Source organism: Lingula anatina, chromosome 1 (genome assembly GCF_051362555.1).
Source record: "Lingula anatina isolate TDL-2025a chromosome 1, LinAna3.0, whole genome shotgun sequence".
NCBI classification, from domain to species: Eukaryota; Metazoa; Brachiopoda; class Lingulata; order Lingulida; family Lingulidae; genus Lingula; species Lingula anatina.
In genome coordinates, this window is record NC_141767.1 from 16843802 (window position 1) to 16859945 (window position 16144).

The 16144-nt window shown below is 36.3% G+C and overlaps 2 protein-coding genes across 2 annotated transcripts; one reads left to right on the plus strand and one right to left on the minus strand.

The window, feature by feature from the left end:
* Positions 1-2082: 2082 nt before the first annotated feature.
* On the minus strand, positions 2083-4574 carry LOC106177089 (ADP/ATP translocase). Its single transcript, XM_013559766.2, has 3 exons — positions 4410-4574; positions 3654-3903; positions 2083-3280 (listed from the first exon to the last, which is right to left on the minus strand). Exons 2-3 carry the CDS (start codon positions 3901-3903, stop codon positions 2463-2465), a joined length of 1068 nt encoding a protein of 355 aa, XP_013415220.2. The 5' UTR covers positions 4410-4574; the 3' UTR covers positions 2083-2462.
* A 9-nt stretch (positions 4575-4583) lies between these two features.
* Positions 4584-15964, plus strand: LOC106177088 (RNA polymerase-associated protein CTR9 homolog). Its single transcript, XM_086999802.1, has 23 exons — positions 4584-4750; positions 5089-5187; positions 5369-5608; positions 5935-6203; positions 6422-6617; positions 6889-6996; positions 7367-7486; positions 9045-9161; positions 9584-9673; positions 9917-10045; positions 10253-10436; positions 10744-10832; positions 11074-11259; positions 11378-11465; positions 11858-12006; positions 12257-12373; positions 12602-12747; positions 13213-13284; positions 13601-13736; positions 13971-14108; positions 14426-14571; positions 14851-15033; positions 15210-15964. The coding sequence occupies exons 1-23, from the start codon at positions 4709-4711 to the stop codon at positions 15700-15702; spliced, it is 3537 nt and encodes a 1178-aa protein (XP_086855928.1). The 5' UTR covers positions 4584-4708; the 3' UTR covers positions 15703-15964.
* The last annotated feature ends 180 nt before the right edge of the window (positions 15965-16144 follow it).

Below are 16144 nucleotides of genomic sequence, written 5' to 3' on the forward strand. Positions count from 1 at the left end.
AAGAAGATTATACAATCTTTAAACATTAATTTATTTCTGAGAATATTTAATGTCGGGTTTCAAGATTTCTGCCATACATACATGCATGAACAAACTTTATTTCTTAATTTTTTGCAGATTTTAAATATTAATTGGTCTATGAATTTTCTGCTGATTTTACGTAACTGGTTTTATCATCTTTGAAAAGACTAATTATTAGATTTCATTTTAAATAATTTAATTTGTACAGAGCAATTTTTATTGATTTATTGTAACAATTTGTTTAACATCATAAATTTCATAGTATCCGTTTCACATACTAAAAGAACACATTTATGGCTTAATTTTTTGTTTGCTTACTTTGAGTAATTTGCTCCTTTGAATAGATTATGAAATATAATTTAAATGGACTGGCCTAATTTCTTTAAGATATTTCCTCATAATTCAAGTAATTGATTTCTATGAATAGATTTAAAATTAAAATTCTTATGGAGATAAGTAATTAGTAGTTTTTGCAGATTTGATTTTAAAAACTGGTTTTATGTCCTATCACTTTTTTGCAAGATTTAATTAATTGAATGTTTAAAGGGATAATAACTCTTCGTTTTGGCCAAAAAATGGATTTTCCTGGAGTAAACAACAATTTCCCCATACTTACCAATGGTAAATGAATCCATTTTTACATTCAAAGTTAGTCCCAGGTTTTTTTCTAAAAAGTTTGGTTTTTTGTTAAAATCTCTTAAGAGATTATAACAGAGTATAGCCATCAATGGAGGTCACGTGGGCTGAAGACAAGCTCAGATATCAGAATAACAGCTATAACTGCCTTTTTTGTGGTAAAACAGTATGTATTATATTTCTATGAGTTGTTTACAATGTTTTTATTGTGAAATATAGATCTCATACGAAGAGTCATTATCCCTTTAACTTAAACACTCAGTAGATTTCACTGAATGAAAGTTCAGCAATTTATGTATGATTTAGTTTTAAATAAAGTGTATGCAATTAAGTACCAAGCACTCACACATTCTATTCTTTCATAGATTATTTTATTATTCTGATCACCATTTCCATTAGTCTTATCGCTTTCAACCTTTGACACCACATTCCGTTACTGCCAAAGCTAATAAGTTTTGCTTTAAATTTACTGAATACCATTTGGTTCCAAGTTAAGGACATACTGCTCACAGTTAAAGAAATGAAATGGAGGTGGGCAGGACATGTCAAAAGAATGAAGGACAATAGGTGGACAATCAGGCTTACAGAATGGACCCAAAGGTATGGACAAAGAAAAAGAGGAAGGTCGGTCAAACGCTGGAGGGATGAATTAGATGACTACTGGAAGTCTTGGAAGAAGAAACCTTGGCCAAACTGGAAATCTGAGGCTCAGGATAGGAAACAATGGAAAAAGCATGCGAGGCCTTTGTCCAACAGTGGAACACTATAGGCTCTAAATGATGAATGATGATGATGATTTGGTTCAAGAATTTCCTTTGAAAATTGACTTGATGTGATTATCATCATTTGCAACAGTTACTGATTTTTGTGATTTTTTAAATGTCTTTTTGTAATGTTTTACACATAAAAGCTTTACCATAATTTCATCTTAAGTGACTTAAGTATATGATTAGGAAGATTTCTTTTGAACATTGGTATTATCAGATCATTTTTTAACTGTGTGAGGTCTCTACAAGTACATTTGTCTGCTTTGTGGTGTAGTTTCTTTTGAGATGCACTTGGTCAAACTGGTTATACGATACACGTTATAAAAGTCTATTAGAGTTTGGAAGGGATGTGCTCCTCCCAGTTATTGTATGTACCCCCCCCCCCAAAAAAAAAATAATAATAATAATAATAATGAGCAAAATGATACAAGCCAAGCAATTTTTCGATCTCTCATTTTGTCCCTTCATTCACAAAAGTTTATGCCAGCTCTTTTATCCACTGGCTGTGTATCCAGTCACCAAATGTACAATTTTCAGAGCATAATTTTTGCCATTATCCATCTCCACCCCATTGCTAAATCTTTTTTTTCCTGAATTGTGAGCCATATCTTCCAATGTGCCAGATGTTAAATATCAGAATTAACAACAAACACTGAAATGGAGTAATAAAGCATTTTCTTTCTCAAATTAATCAGTGATACATGTATCACACACTATTTTCCAAGGTACAATTCTTTAGACGACATGCCTGAAAAACTGTTCATTGCTTGTCAAATACTTCTCATGTCATTTTTTTTACATAAATCCCTTGTAAATACCAGCTTTTAGTCAGCATCACCACAATATCACTACCTTTCCTTGCAATCCAAAAAAGTGACAATTTCCCTTTTTGTCCATTGCTGTTAATGCATAACCAAAAAAAAAAAAAGTTTATGAAGACAAAGAACAAGTAACGTATGCAATCCACACAGCACAGTTCTGAATTACTGTCAAAACAAACTCCAAGAAGACATCTGATGATGCACCTTAGCTTTTAGTCTACTTCCCTAAGTAACATGGGGCTTCGGGATTTTCCACATCATATCTAAAGGTATCTATCCTATAATAGTCATCTCTAAGTGCTCTGTACTGACTAAACAAGGGATAGAACAATGGAATCCCATGGTGGTAGTGGTAGAGAAGGTCAGAGACTAGGGCCAAAGGAATGGCACCTGCCAGTGATGTTCGGAGAACAGCCAAGGGTGATGTTTTTAAAAAACTGAGGAACTGTGACATACCAATGCTAGCTTTACTCAAGCTCTTACCAGAATACATCTGCTGCTTTCGCTGTGTATCAATTTCATACGTTGCCACTTGTGCAACAAATGTAGTTACCCAAGCAACAACAAAGCGTGACATAAATGGGTGCTGAAAGAAGATTCCATCTTGGTTGGTAGACATGTATTTAGCCAGCTTGGTTTCTTCAAAGACGGTATCATACAACCCAAGCTGAATCCCCCTATACAAGGCAGCTCCAGCAACTGAGAGCACAATTCCTCTAGACAGGGTGTGATAACCATCCATCTTGATAGCATTCACTAATCCACCATTATATCGCTGGTGCGGTGTAAGTTCAATTTCTCCTTTTACCACTGCTTTCCCATCTAACATTAACCTCAAGCGGGCTACATCATATGGATGAGCTGCTGCCTGGCCAACCGCTCCAGCAATTGCCCCACAAATGACATGGACAAACACGTTGGTATCTCTGTTAGGGCGTATCCTCTTTAACATTTCACTGGTTACAAAGGTAGCTCCAAGGTTTGTACCAAATCGCAACATATTGGTAAAGCTTCCTTCGAACAGTGGCAATAATGCTAAAAAGGAAGAAAACAAGAGTTAGTAGTCATGGAGCAACAGCTTGGTACAGTACCCTGGAAAATGGTCAGGATAATTGATCCTTACTTACAGGAATGAAATGCGAAAAGAACTTACTTTTAAGAAACTGTGCATGCGAGCTTACACATACTTACATACACAATGAAAAATTTGCATCTTAAAATCTTCAGCAAAATGAGACGTATATGGGCTGTTGAGATGTTTTGTACAGAGACAGGTCAATCCCAAAAGAAACAGTTCTTGCCACAATTCCTTGGAAAGAAGGCATTATGTGAGAATGATGTGGAAATAATGCAAAACAAATCAGTATCAAATGTTATACTGCAGTTAACATAAGAAAAATTATCTTACCTCGCCTTTTAAAGTCAGTCACATTACGTATATAGGGCCACATAGAATACATAGATGGTGGATTGTATCCTTGAGTCTGGATGAAAGCCTTGCGCATGGCCATCACGCTGGTCGGCCCTGCTAAGACACCTGAGAAACCACCTGCACCTCCAGCTATAACCAGACTTCCAATGGGATGCCCAGTAAAATTTTCATATTTCTCTTCCACTTTAATCCCTCTAAAAATAGAGGGCTCATATAGATCGTCCATCTAAAAATAGAGTTTAAAAAATTAGATTTTAACATGGTGATCAGAAACTTTCGATTAGTATTACATACAGAATCTCCATCCAACTAGGCTCTATCTCATTGCATAGGGTAACAAATATACTTAAATATATTATCATAGCATCAGAAAACTCGCTGATCCATCTTTTTGTGATACCGAATCCGGATACTGGTAATATCATATCTAGACTGGTGTTATACTGGTAATTTTATTCTTAACTCCAAACATTGAGAGTAATGTAAAAGTGACTATAGTAGCTAAATAGCTAAGTAAAAATAAGCCTAATTCTTGCTAGACCCTTTGATTTGAAGGTGAATGTGTTGATTTGTTCAGATTTATTGCCAGCGTTTTGATGTCAAATAATAATATACACATCATCCGGACAACAACTTTATATTTAAAAATATGGTATTTACGCAGCGTGGTTGTTGCAAAGTATCAGAAACTAATGTCAAGCAGATATATTTTTATTGTCGTGAAGATCTTACCTTTGGAGCCGCTGCTGGAAGCCAACACAAATGTCGGATTTCTGCGAAGCATAAAACGATGATGTCATCAAAAACTGTGAAGCGTTATGGCACTGTCTAACTATCGCATTATAGAGAAAATAAGAAAGATACATTATTTGGGACTATTCCATAATAAATCACATTTTTTCATGTTATATAAGTATATTTCTCTGTTACCATTTTTTATTTCGGCAATAATTATTTTTTATTTAAACATACTTAAAAACTTTGACACATGAAACAGGCGCGACTTTGAAGCTATTTACCAAATAGGCAGCATGTCGGGTTCGGTGGAGATCCCTCTCCGGGACACGGATGAGGTTTGTGCTCAATTTCAGTTGAACCGATTGACATCCTTATTTGTTTAAACGTTATGACATTTTTCTAAGCACTAAGAAATATTATCCGTATTTAGATTTACTCTGAGGAAATATAATAATTACTTACTACATGCTGACCGAATATTGTAAATAACGCAAACTGATGCTGAAAAAGCTAATAATGCCAAGAACCGGTTTCACACAAGAGGTTGTCTTTAGCTCGGAAATCAGACTACACTAAGTTAAGACAGATGTACCATCTAAGGTCGTTTTGTTGACCCGACCCCTGCCTTTTAATTTCATCTTCTTAATGCCAAAGTGGCACATTCTTCTTGCAGGTGATCGAGCTGGACTTGGATCAGCTTCCAGAAGGCGAGGAAGTGTTAAGTATTTTAAAACAAGAGGCTGCCCCACTACACACTTGGGTTACTTTGGCAGTAAGTAGCTAAGATATATACCTGTCATGAAGCAGATTATCCATCATATTGTTCATTAATAAACCATGTGTAGATCTTTATATGTTTATTATGGCATTTGTGTAAGTTTTAATGCAAACGTGATGTAATTAGAATAAAAATAAGTTTTGTGTTATAAAAAGTGAATATTGCTCTATTCTAGCTTGAGTATTACAAGCAAGGATTTGCAGAAGACTTCGAAAAGATCTTGGAAGCCTCTAGAAGTGATGCAAATATTAACTATGACAACTTTGAGAAAGATCAAATGCGTGCCCTGGATAGCCTGGCAGCTTACTATGTACAGCAGGCCCACAAAGAGAAGAACAAAGACAGAAGAAGACAAATGTTTACTCAAGCCACTTTGCTATATACAACTGCAGATAAAATCATTATGTATGACCAGGTATGGAAGTTTTATATACTTAATTTGTCTAAGAGTCACTGTACTAGTACAAAGTTTTTTATTGAGTCAAATTTGTATGATGATATAGATTTGTGAAAAATGGATTTAACAGATAAAAGGGGGGTATTTTGGAAAACAAGCAATGGGCATATCTTTCTCTTCGATTTCAGTTTACTTGGTCATTGTAGTAATAACTGTTGTATAGTTAAACTGTGAAAGCTTTTTCATTGATATATCACAGGATCTGTTCCCTCAGTTTGTATGTGAAATAAATCTCCAGTTGGTTTTGGTGTAGACATTTATGAACTTTTTCATTCTGCTTTTAGAACCATCTTCTGGGGAGAGCCTACTTCTGTTTGTTGGAAGGGGACAAGATGGACCAGGCTGATGCTCAGTTCAACTTTGTGTTAGGCCAGTCCAGCAATAACATCCCAGCCTTGCTTGGTAAAGCCTGTATAGCATTCTACAAGAAAGACTACAGAGGAGCCCTGGCATATTATAAGAAAGCCATGAGAACCAACCCAAGGTGTCCTGCCTCCGTTCGCCTAGGCATGGGCCATTGCTTTGTAAAGTTAGGCAAAATAGAAAAGGCTAGGTAAATAAATACAATATATGTGCGGAATAAAGTTTTTTGTTTGTTTGTTTAATTATTGTTTGTGTTAAATTGAAATAGATGTAAGTTAAACTTTATTCTCTGTTTGTTTTGGTAAGAATTATTTTTATAATTGCTTGTTTGATGAAAGTTTTCAACAGCTTTGCTCTTTTCTTTCAATTTTTATATGTCATAAATGTGTGATTGATATATTTTTCCAGGGCTGCATTTGAGCGGGCTTTGCAGTTAGACTCCCAGTGTGTGGGTGCTCTTGTTGGGCTTGCCATTCTCGAATTAAACACAAAGTCTACAGAATCAATAAAAAATGGAGTCCAACTTCTCTCCAAGGCTTACACTATTGATTCTACAAACCCTATGGTACTGAACCATTTGGCTAATCACTTCTTCTACAAAAAGGTAAGGTTATTGCCATCCATTAAAGGATAATTATTTATCATTTACTGAAAATTAAAGATTTCACCAATTTTGCAAGTGCAATTACCAGTTACAGATAAACTAAGGAGTAATTTGAACAGGCATGATCCAAAAACTAAAATATCATTACTTGTATTTTCGGAAATTCTAGAAAAATACATTTGCATTTCTTAAATATGAAAATAATGTATAACTCCATGATGTATGTATGTATGTGCATATCACTGATATACTTGAAAAAATTCTATACCAGGACTACCAGAAAGTGCAACATCTTGCTCTGCATGCCTTTCACAACACAGAAAATGAAGCAATGAGGGCTGAAAGTTGTTACCAGCTGGCACGTGCCTTCCATGTACAGGTAAAAATCCATGAAATTTGAATTATTCTGTCAGTATTAACAAAACTATTATTTGATGAGTTTTATTATCGTTTGATGTAGATGTTATGTCTGATGTGATTTAAGAATTTTATCACAGTATCCAAGTTTCTAAATATTGTTGTTGGTTGTTGATTGCTGTGTGTGTGTGTGTGTGTGTGTGTGTGTGTGTGTGTGTGTGTGTGTGTGTGTGTGTGTGTGTGTGTGTGTGTGTGTGTGTGTGTGTGTGTGTGTGTGTTGGTAGGGATAAGTTATTCATAAGACATAAAAATGTTCACATTGCAGTATCAGGTGTAAATAATGACAGAAAAGGGAAAAATCAATTACTTAATTTTGTTTTTCTACTTTGCAGGAAGACTATGACCAGGCTTTCCAGTATTACTACCAGGCCACCCAGTTCTCTTCCCCTAACTTCACACTGCCTTTCTTTGGACTTGGACAGATGTACATATATAGAGGAGACACTGAAAATGTAAGTTTTTGCAACCAATGTGGTTACTGTTAATTAGTACCACCAGCGTGTACGCTGGCGGTACTCATGGTTTTGGTCCCGACCCGTCTCGTACAGCTCCGCCGGCTCCTGCGGCTCCGCAGGATGACGTGGGATACAAGTCACCGTTACCGCTTCTCCTCTTAGACCGCAAGGACCTGTGTCCCCATCTCTTGGATTTAGGTCACATATAATCTCAACTTGAACACCCAGGTTTTTTTGTCTCAGTTGGTGCATTGACCTGGGCGTGACGCTCGTTGAAACGCACCCTTGTCAAAATTTTTGAAAATTCAATGCTAAATATCTCCCAAACCGATGGAATTATGGGAAAAATTTCTACAGATGGCTGACCGAAAGTCATATGTGAGGATTTCAAATATGCCCTTGGATTTGACCTTTGACCTTTATTTCAAGGTCAAACAGGCCAAAATTTTCTAAAAATAGGAATTTTTTTGCGAGAAAATTTTTATTTCAGCCGATTTTCAGAAACTAAACAGATCTTACCTATAATATTATGGGCAGGTGATACCCTTAGGGTCATCTTTCATTTTCGTGAGTTTGGGGTCAATTGGTGCATTTTCATGGTAGCAGCGGCCATTAGATGCCGAAACTGAAAACTCTCTCTAATTCTGGTACCGTTAATGCTAGAGACCTCTTGTTTTATGCATTTTGTAGAACTTGTCAAGGGCAACACTCGGGGTGGTGTCTATTTTTTTGTTTTCAATACGGCTTAGGCATTGCACTATATAAAAAGTTCAACATCCTAAATTCAGTGGTGAAATTAAAATGTAAAATACTCAAAAATTAGCAGAGATGTGCCCATAGTTACTTTTGAACTTGAATAGGAAGTCATATACTGGTAATCTGTGACCTTGAAATTGACCTTTGACCTACTTTTCATGATGAACTGCACTTTGCAAGTTTTCTGATCTTTATATCTCCAAAACTGGCAGAGATAAGCCCATAGTTACTATTGAACCTAAACAGGAAGTCATATACTGGCAATCTAACTGTGACCTTGAAATTGACCTTTGACCTACTAATTATGATGAACTGTACTTTACATGTTTTCTGGCCTTTACATTTCCAAAACTGGCAAGGAAATGCCCATAGTTACTATTGAACTTGAATAGAAAGTCATATACTGTGACCTTGAAATTGACCTACTTTTTCATCATGAACTGAACTTTGCATATTTTCTTGCCCCTGACATCGTCAAAACTAGCAGAGATATGCCCAGTGTTGCCCCTAGGTTTTCTCTTTTGTCAGCATATATGCAACACTGATAACTCATTTCAAGGAAAACCAATAGGCCTATTGTCCTTTCGAATGCGCTTACTCCAGCTGGTGGTACAATATCTGGAGGCGGTATCGCCTCTCTGATCCTCTAGTTTTAACCGGTTTTTTAAGCATGTCATGTTGACATAATTTTGAATGTTCTTGTGCCAATTTATATTTAGATTAGGCAGTTGTAAAGTTTGTAATTATCAAATTGTGAAAATATGCAGTCTGCAAATCTAGATAATGTTTTCTGTGGTAGGCATCCCAGTGTTTTGAGAAAGTCCTGAAGGCACAACCTGGAAACTATGAGACCATGAAGATTCTGGGGTCACTATATGCCAACTCCACCCAGCAGGAAAAGAGAGACATTGCTAAGGTATTCAGAAGATATTTGTGGTTAGTGCTAGAACTATAACAAATTTCAGAGAAATTTCAGTTGGTTTAATCAGTGAATATAGTTGAAGTGAAGTTGCAAAGAATGCATTTGAAAGTCACTTTGTCTAAAGCAATGTGATTAAAAAGCGGCATCAAAAAGATATTTGTATGTGCTGCATGTTTTGATTTTCCATTATTGATTTTAAAGTTCTGATAGTGTTGGTTAGTTATTAATAAGTTGCAATCTGTAAATTTTAGTGTCTACTCTTTTGTTCCACAAATGCCTAGGAAACGGTTATGTTGTTAGTACAAAAAAAGCAGTATTTTTAAAATGTACAAAAACGTTTAAGTTAGATATACCAGAGTAAACATGGCCATTTAATATGATTCCTTACTTGATTCCTGTCTGACTTATTCATGCAGCAACATTTGAAGAAAGTTACAGAGCAGTTCCCTGATGATGTAGAAGCCTGGATAGAACTGGCACAAATCATGGAACAATCTGATATTCAGGTAAGGATATAATATGGAGCCATTTCCAGCCTCAGTCACCTGCCCACAATCACCACCAACAACAAAAATACAACACAGGTACGCTTGCACACACACATATGCATACACAAGTATGCTTACACATAAATCATAAAATAAAATTTAAACTCGTTTTCTTTGCACAGTGAACTCATTTTCAGAAGTCAATTATTATATGTGCCAAACCTGATGGTTGTTCTTTAATACAACATATGTCAACTGCAGGGTGCCCTGCAAGCCTATGGGACTGCTACCAGGCTACTGAAGGAGAAGGTCGAGGCAGATGTTCCTCCAGAAATTCTGAACAATGTTGCTGCCCTGCACTTCAGACTGGGCAATCTGCAGGAGGCCAGGGTAAGAACAGATTCTGATTTTAAGATTGGGGCAATCATGACAGAGTGTGATGGTGATATTGTCCCCTGTGCTAGCAGTTAACTGTACCGAATGTCTAAGTGTGCATGTCTAACTAAAAGGTAACCATTTGTTTACCTGTGTTGCTACTTCTATTGTGTGTGTGGAATTGTGGATGATATATATTTTAATAGAGCATATTATTTTCAGAGATACTATGAATCTTCGCTGGAAAGATCCAAGATGGAAGCCCAGAATGATGAGACCTACTACAGTGCCATCTCTGTGACAACTACGTATAACCTGGCAAGGCTGTATGAGGCACTACATGAGGATGACAAAGCAGAGAGATTGTACAAAAATATTCTCAGAGAGCATCCCAATTATGTAGACTGTGAGTCAGTTTGTTATTTTAAACACACAAGTGTCCTTGTTCCCTTTTGTAGTCAATATGGTTGGAACTGGCAGTATTTCTTCTTATAGATAATTATATTATAAAGAGTTTTTTAAAACCCTGCTCCACATTCATCTCAGCATTGTGTACAATATAGATATGACGACTTTTAATTCTAAAACGTACAAACTAAAATTAGCAATTTTACAGGAAAAAGACCTCCATAGGATGACAAGAAGAAAAAGAAATATTAAAACCTATATTTGGAGATATGATGATGTTGAGGTATGAACATATCTCATTCCAGGTTACCTGCGTCTCGGATGTATGGCTCGAGACAGAGGTCAGATTTATGAGGCATCTGATTGGTTCAAAGAGGCACTGCAGATTAACCAGGTTCGTTTTAATCCACAAAGGCCCAAAACAATTAGAAATCAATAATCTTTGTTAATTTTTTTCAGGTAAACATTGGAGAAATCTGGGATTTCACTAATAATCTTCATCAAAATTTGAATATTTTTTAAATTACATAAAATTTCCGTTGGCTACGTGTCACCCAAGTTTCAAAGAAAGATTCAGTTAAGTTTTTTACCTTTTTTAAAACTTCTGTAACATGACATGTTTTCTCCTGTTTTAGGATCACCCAGATGCCTGGTCACTGATTGGTAACCTTCACCTTGCCAAAGCTGAGTGGGGACCTGGACAGAAGAAGTTTGAGAGAATCCTGCAGAGACCTAGCACCAAAGATGATGCTTACTCCATGATTGCCCTGGGTAATGTCTGGCTACAGACCCTTCATCAGCCTATGAGAGACAAAGAAAAGGTATGATACATATACTAAATAATGGTCTAGAATGTTAGCCACTGGTCCCATGCCTAATGCACAATTCACAATTGAAGGCAGGCCAGTATAAATGATTAATGCCATTCTTGTTTTCTAGGAAAAGCGTCACCAGGACAGAGCCTTTGCCATGTACAAAGCTGTCCTCAGAAATGATTCCAAGAATATCTGGGCTGCTAACGGCATTGGTAAGGACAACAATGCAAAGTTTTTGTAATTAGGAAAGTTCATTTAAAAATCTTCTGATGTGGTTGATTTAACTGCTATCATGTAGACTTTACATTGGAAAGGACATTAACCGCTAGAGTGTAGAATAAGTGCTTTAAACTTAATTCCTGTTTCTAACATTTTATTATTTCATTTTTGGCCCTTTGTCAATCTACACATTAGGACTTACACAAGCACATGTGTGTTAACTTTTGCAAAGAACTCAGTTTATTTATTGCCAATATGCAGTCCATCTTGGTCCCCTTTAAGTGTTTTCTCACATATTAATCTTGGTAAAGTCACCACAGGGATGTGTATGCTATATTAGAATATAAGCCCACTTACTGTATCTTTTACTTCTTTACCTTTCTAGGCTGTGTGTTAGCACATAAGCAGTGTATAAATGAGGCCAGGGATGTGTTTGCACAAGTGCGTGAAGCCACAGCGGATTTCTCTGATGTCTGGTTGAATATTGCTCACATTTATGTGGAGCAAAAGCAATATGTGTCAGCCGTCCAGATGGTGAGCTTTTTCTGATTGAAAATGGTGTTTTTTTTTTGTTTTTTTTTACTTTAGAGTGCTATATTTTTAGCTTTAAGATGATGGAAAACTGCATAATATATTTAAGAATAATTTGAAATATAGTACTAAAGTAGTCTCACATGGGCATTTAAATATCACTTCTATGTAAAGGCTATGTTGTTATTAGATCTAAACTTATTTGGAAGAAAATGGCAAAGGGAATTCTGTATATCTTCTTGTTGTATTTCAGTATGAGAACTGCCTAAAGAAGTTTTACAAACACCACAACACTGAAGTCTTGGTGTATTTGGCCAGAGCATACTTCAAATGTGGTAAACTAAAGGAATGCAAGCAGACTCTACTCAAGGTAAGTTTGTTGCACTTAGGAAATTGATATCTATTCTCTGGTACGTGACCCATTATTGAACAACCAAATTTATTATTAATATTCAACAAGTGATTTATAAAGCAAACTTAATATTGATGTTAACGAAAAGTTCTTTGACATTTGCTGTGTTTGTTGACATTTCATTAAGCATAAATATATTTTGATAATGGTTCAAGAACAATCTTTGATGTGAATCCCATCTTGCAGGCCCGCCATGTTGCTCCAAACGACACAGTGTTGCTGTACAACATTGCCCTCGTGATGCAAAAACTGGCCACACAGATATTGAAAGATGAGAAGAGCAACCTTAAGACAGTGCTGAGTGCAGTGCATGATCTGGAATTGGCTCATAGGTATGCAACTCAATGCCATATGTTCACCTTACACATTATAAGAACCTTATCCAACATTATGGTCCTGGAGATTCTAGAGGCCTGTTTCACAAATAAAATTAAGTCAGAAAGAACATTAAGACCAAGATATTAATCTACTTTGATTCAAGATAATTGTGTGGTACTCAGTTCAAATGAAATATTGCACCATGTTTTATAACAAGAATGATGTGGCTAATAGATTAGATCTAATGGAGTAAAGTGATTTTTTGTCTAAAAGTTAGGACCATTTTTCAGGCCACTGTCTTTTTTTCTCATTCACCTAGCAGACTGTCACTTTTTCCTTTTCAAAGAGATGATGTGTCTAAGTTCCAACATGGTCGTATTATTTTTATCATGCACATTTGAAATTTAAAATAAAATTAGAATCAAATATCAGTGAAGTTTTTTAAGATGGAAGTTTTATTCTTTGTCTTTTTTTTCCAGATTTTTCAGTTATCTGAGCCATGCTGGAGACAAAATGAAATTTGACTTGGCACAGGCAGCAATAGAAGCTAGGTAAATATGATGTGAAGAGATTTAAGATACATACTGCCTAAAGAGGTGAATAAGGATAAAGATAGGGGATGGAGTTTTTCCTTTTGGCTGATTTTCCTCTTTCACATGTGGAAATGGGATTTATAAAGTTGTTGGATTTTCGTATGAAATTATCAGAAAAAATATGAAATTCAGGAAAGGGTTTTTCTCCCATTTTCAACCATTCTGTCATAACATCCTTGACATAACATAATGATAGTTTTTTGTTAGAAATAATTTATTCACATTTTTTGTAATATAATTGACTTACTCACTGATGTCCATGTTTAATTTGTAGGCAGTGCTCTGATTTGCTGAGTCAGGCGCAGTACCATGTGATGAGAGCTCGTAAGATTGACGAGGAAGAACGGGAACTGAGAAAGAAGCAAGATGATGAACGTGAAGCTCTGAGACAAAAGCAACTGGAAGAACAGGTATAGTAACTTAATATTTATCGTTTAAGAAAATAAATAATGAATTTGATGTCCTTACCAGCTTACTGATATTTTTGATTATAATTAAAAAAAAAAAGAATTCGATTGACATGTTTTACCATATGTAACTTATTGCATAAGATATTCAGAATATAAATATTTAAGATATCTGAATTACTTCCATTATTTGAAAAGTAACATAAACTAAGTTATTTTTCCCAACTTGTCTTTTAGCAAGAGAAGCTCCGCCAGAAAACCGAAACAGAACAGCGTATGCTTGAACAGAGAGCTCAGTTCATTGAAAAGACTAAGAATTTACTGGTGTTTGATCATGTAGCAGAAGATAAGCCCAAGAAGAGTGGAGGAGGGAAGGTAAGATTAGTCCCTCATATCTACTTATATTATCTTATAAATCTTTTCAAAAACTTCCAAAGATGTTTGTAGCATAAAACTGTCTGTTGCAGAGCAGTGAATGTCTTAAAGCATAATCGTTTTCAAGATAAATTATTTTAGTTTATTTTGGTTATATAGTTCAAGGAAATATGTTTTAATCCCATTCAAATCTCTGTTAGAGTCATAAGATGATATTACGTACTTTTTGACTCTCACTTGTTTTTGACATTTTGTGTCACATGTGTATGAGATTGGTAAGATAAGTTGGCTGAAAATATGATGTGATAATATTTTAGAGAGGCAGAAGAGTGGAGGATGACATCATTGACGACAGTGAGTCAGACGACAATGCTGCCCCGAAGAAGAAGCGCCGTCCACGCGGCAGTGGATCTGAAGGCGAGGGTGGTGAGGAAAGAGGGAGAAAGAGAGTTAAGAAAAGAAGGTTTGTGAACTTTCCGTATGACACTTAACCATTATTGGAACATAATCATAACTGTATTCTGATATTTCTCAGCATTTGATAACCAACAAAATAAATTTTAAAAAGATACCAAATTTGAAGATTTGCTCATAAAGCACCGAACTTCATTTACCAGGATGTGCCGTAGCAGAAATCAACCGGATTGAGTGTTTTTATTTCTGACAATTCATTGCATTAAATTATTTGTAGTCTTTAGGAGAGCCATTAAAAGTATTTATAAACCACTGATTTTATTGAAAGGCCCAAAGGTGAAGGGGGTGAGGGCAGAAAGGGACGTGCCCAGAAGCCTAAGAAAGAAAAGAAGGAAGCTGTTGGGGAAGACGGACTTACTGCCAAGCAAAGAAAGAAAGTGGTTTCAAAGGCCATTATCTCTTCCAGCGAGGATTCAGACTCTGATAAGGAAGGACTCAAGATCGATGAAAGGTAGTTTAGCTTATACGATGTAAAAAAAAAGTGAAAAATAAAATATGCCAAATAATACATTTTTAAAAACTCTTTTTGAAATCGATTATAAAATGAATGAAAGAATGTTCTCATGTTTCTGATACTTGAAGTCGTGTATGCAATCTATTTGAGATTTTTATTTTCAACTGTTACAGATCTTCTTCCGGCAGTGAAAGTGGGGGAGGCGGAGGCGGCAAGAAAAGGCGCATTCTCTCCTCCGGGAGTGAAGATGAAGATGCAAACCGATCCGGGGACAATAAGGGAAGCGGGGACGAGAGTAGGTCCAGGGGCAGTCGCAGCAGGAGTCGCAGCGGCAGCCGCAGTGCCAGTCGGAGTCGAAGCAGAAGTCCCAGCGGCAGTCGTAGCGGCAGTGGAAGCCGTAGCCGCAGTCGCAGCAGGAGCAGGAGCAAAAGTGGAAGTCGAAGTGGGAGCAGAAGCCCCAGCAGGAGCAGGAGCCGGAGCCGTAGTGGGAGTAGAAGCCAAAGCCCCGCAGGTTCGAACAGAGGCAGTGGGAGTGAGAAAGAAGGGTCAGAGGGCAGAGGAAGTGGAAGGGACGACGAAGGATCTGATAAAGGTGGCGCTAGTGATAGTGATGGCGGCGGGAGTGGCAAAGGCGCAAGCGATAAAAGTGGCGACGAAAGCGACTGAGATGTTGACTATGAATATAAAAGTGGCTAGTTTTTAGAGTGACTTAGTTGTAATCAATTATTTTATAACCGACAGAGTGATAAAGTTGTTTTAGATGGCGAATGGATTTATGGTGTACACTCTCATTTAGTATATTTCTTTAATTTCTTAAGTTGCAGTAAAACTACTTGCATGCAATGAAACAACACATTACTGAAACAAAGAAAAACGCAAATTTTTGCCTGAAAAATTAGTCCTGTGAATAAAAGATGACGAAGACGGAGTTGAATATTTTCCTTTATTTGTGTTCTACCTTGACTCCAGTTTTTAGACACTGGAATTTAGTTTTAAAAAATGAGGTTTATTTCACCCCTCTCTGAACTTGACTCTCCAGTTTCTATGTTTTTAAGTAGGGTTTTAACCATTTAAAAAGTAGTGAGATAAAATAAACTACAGAGTACCA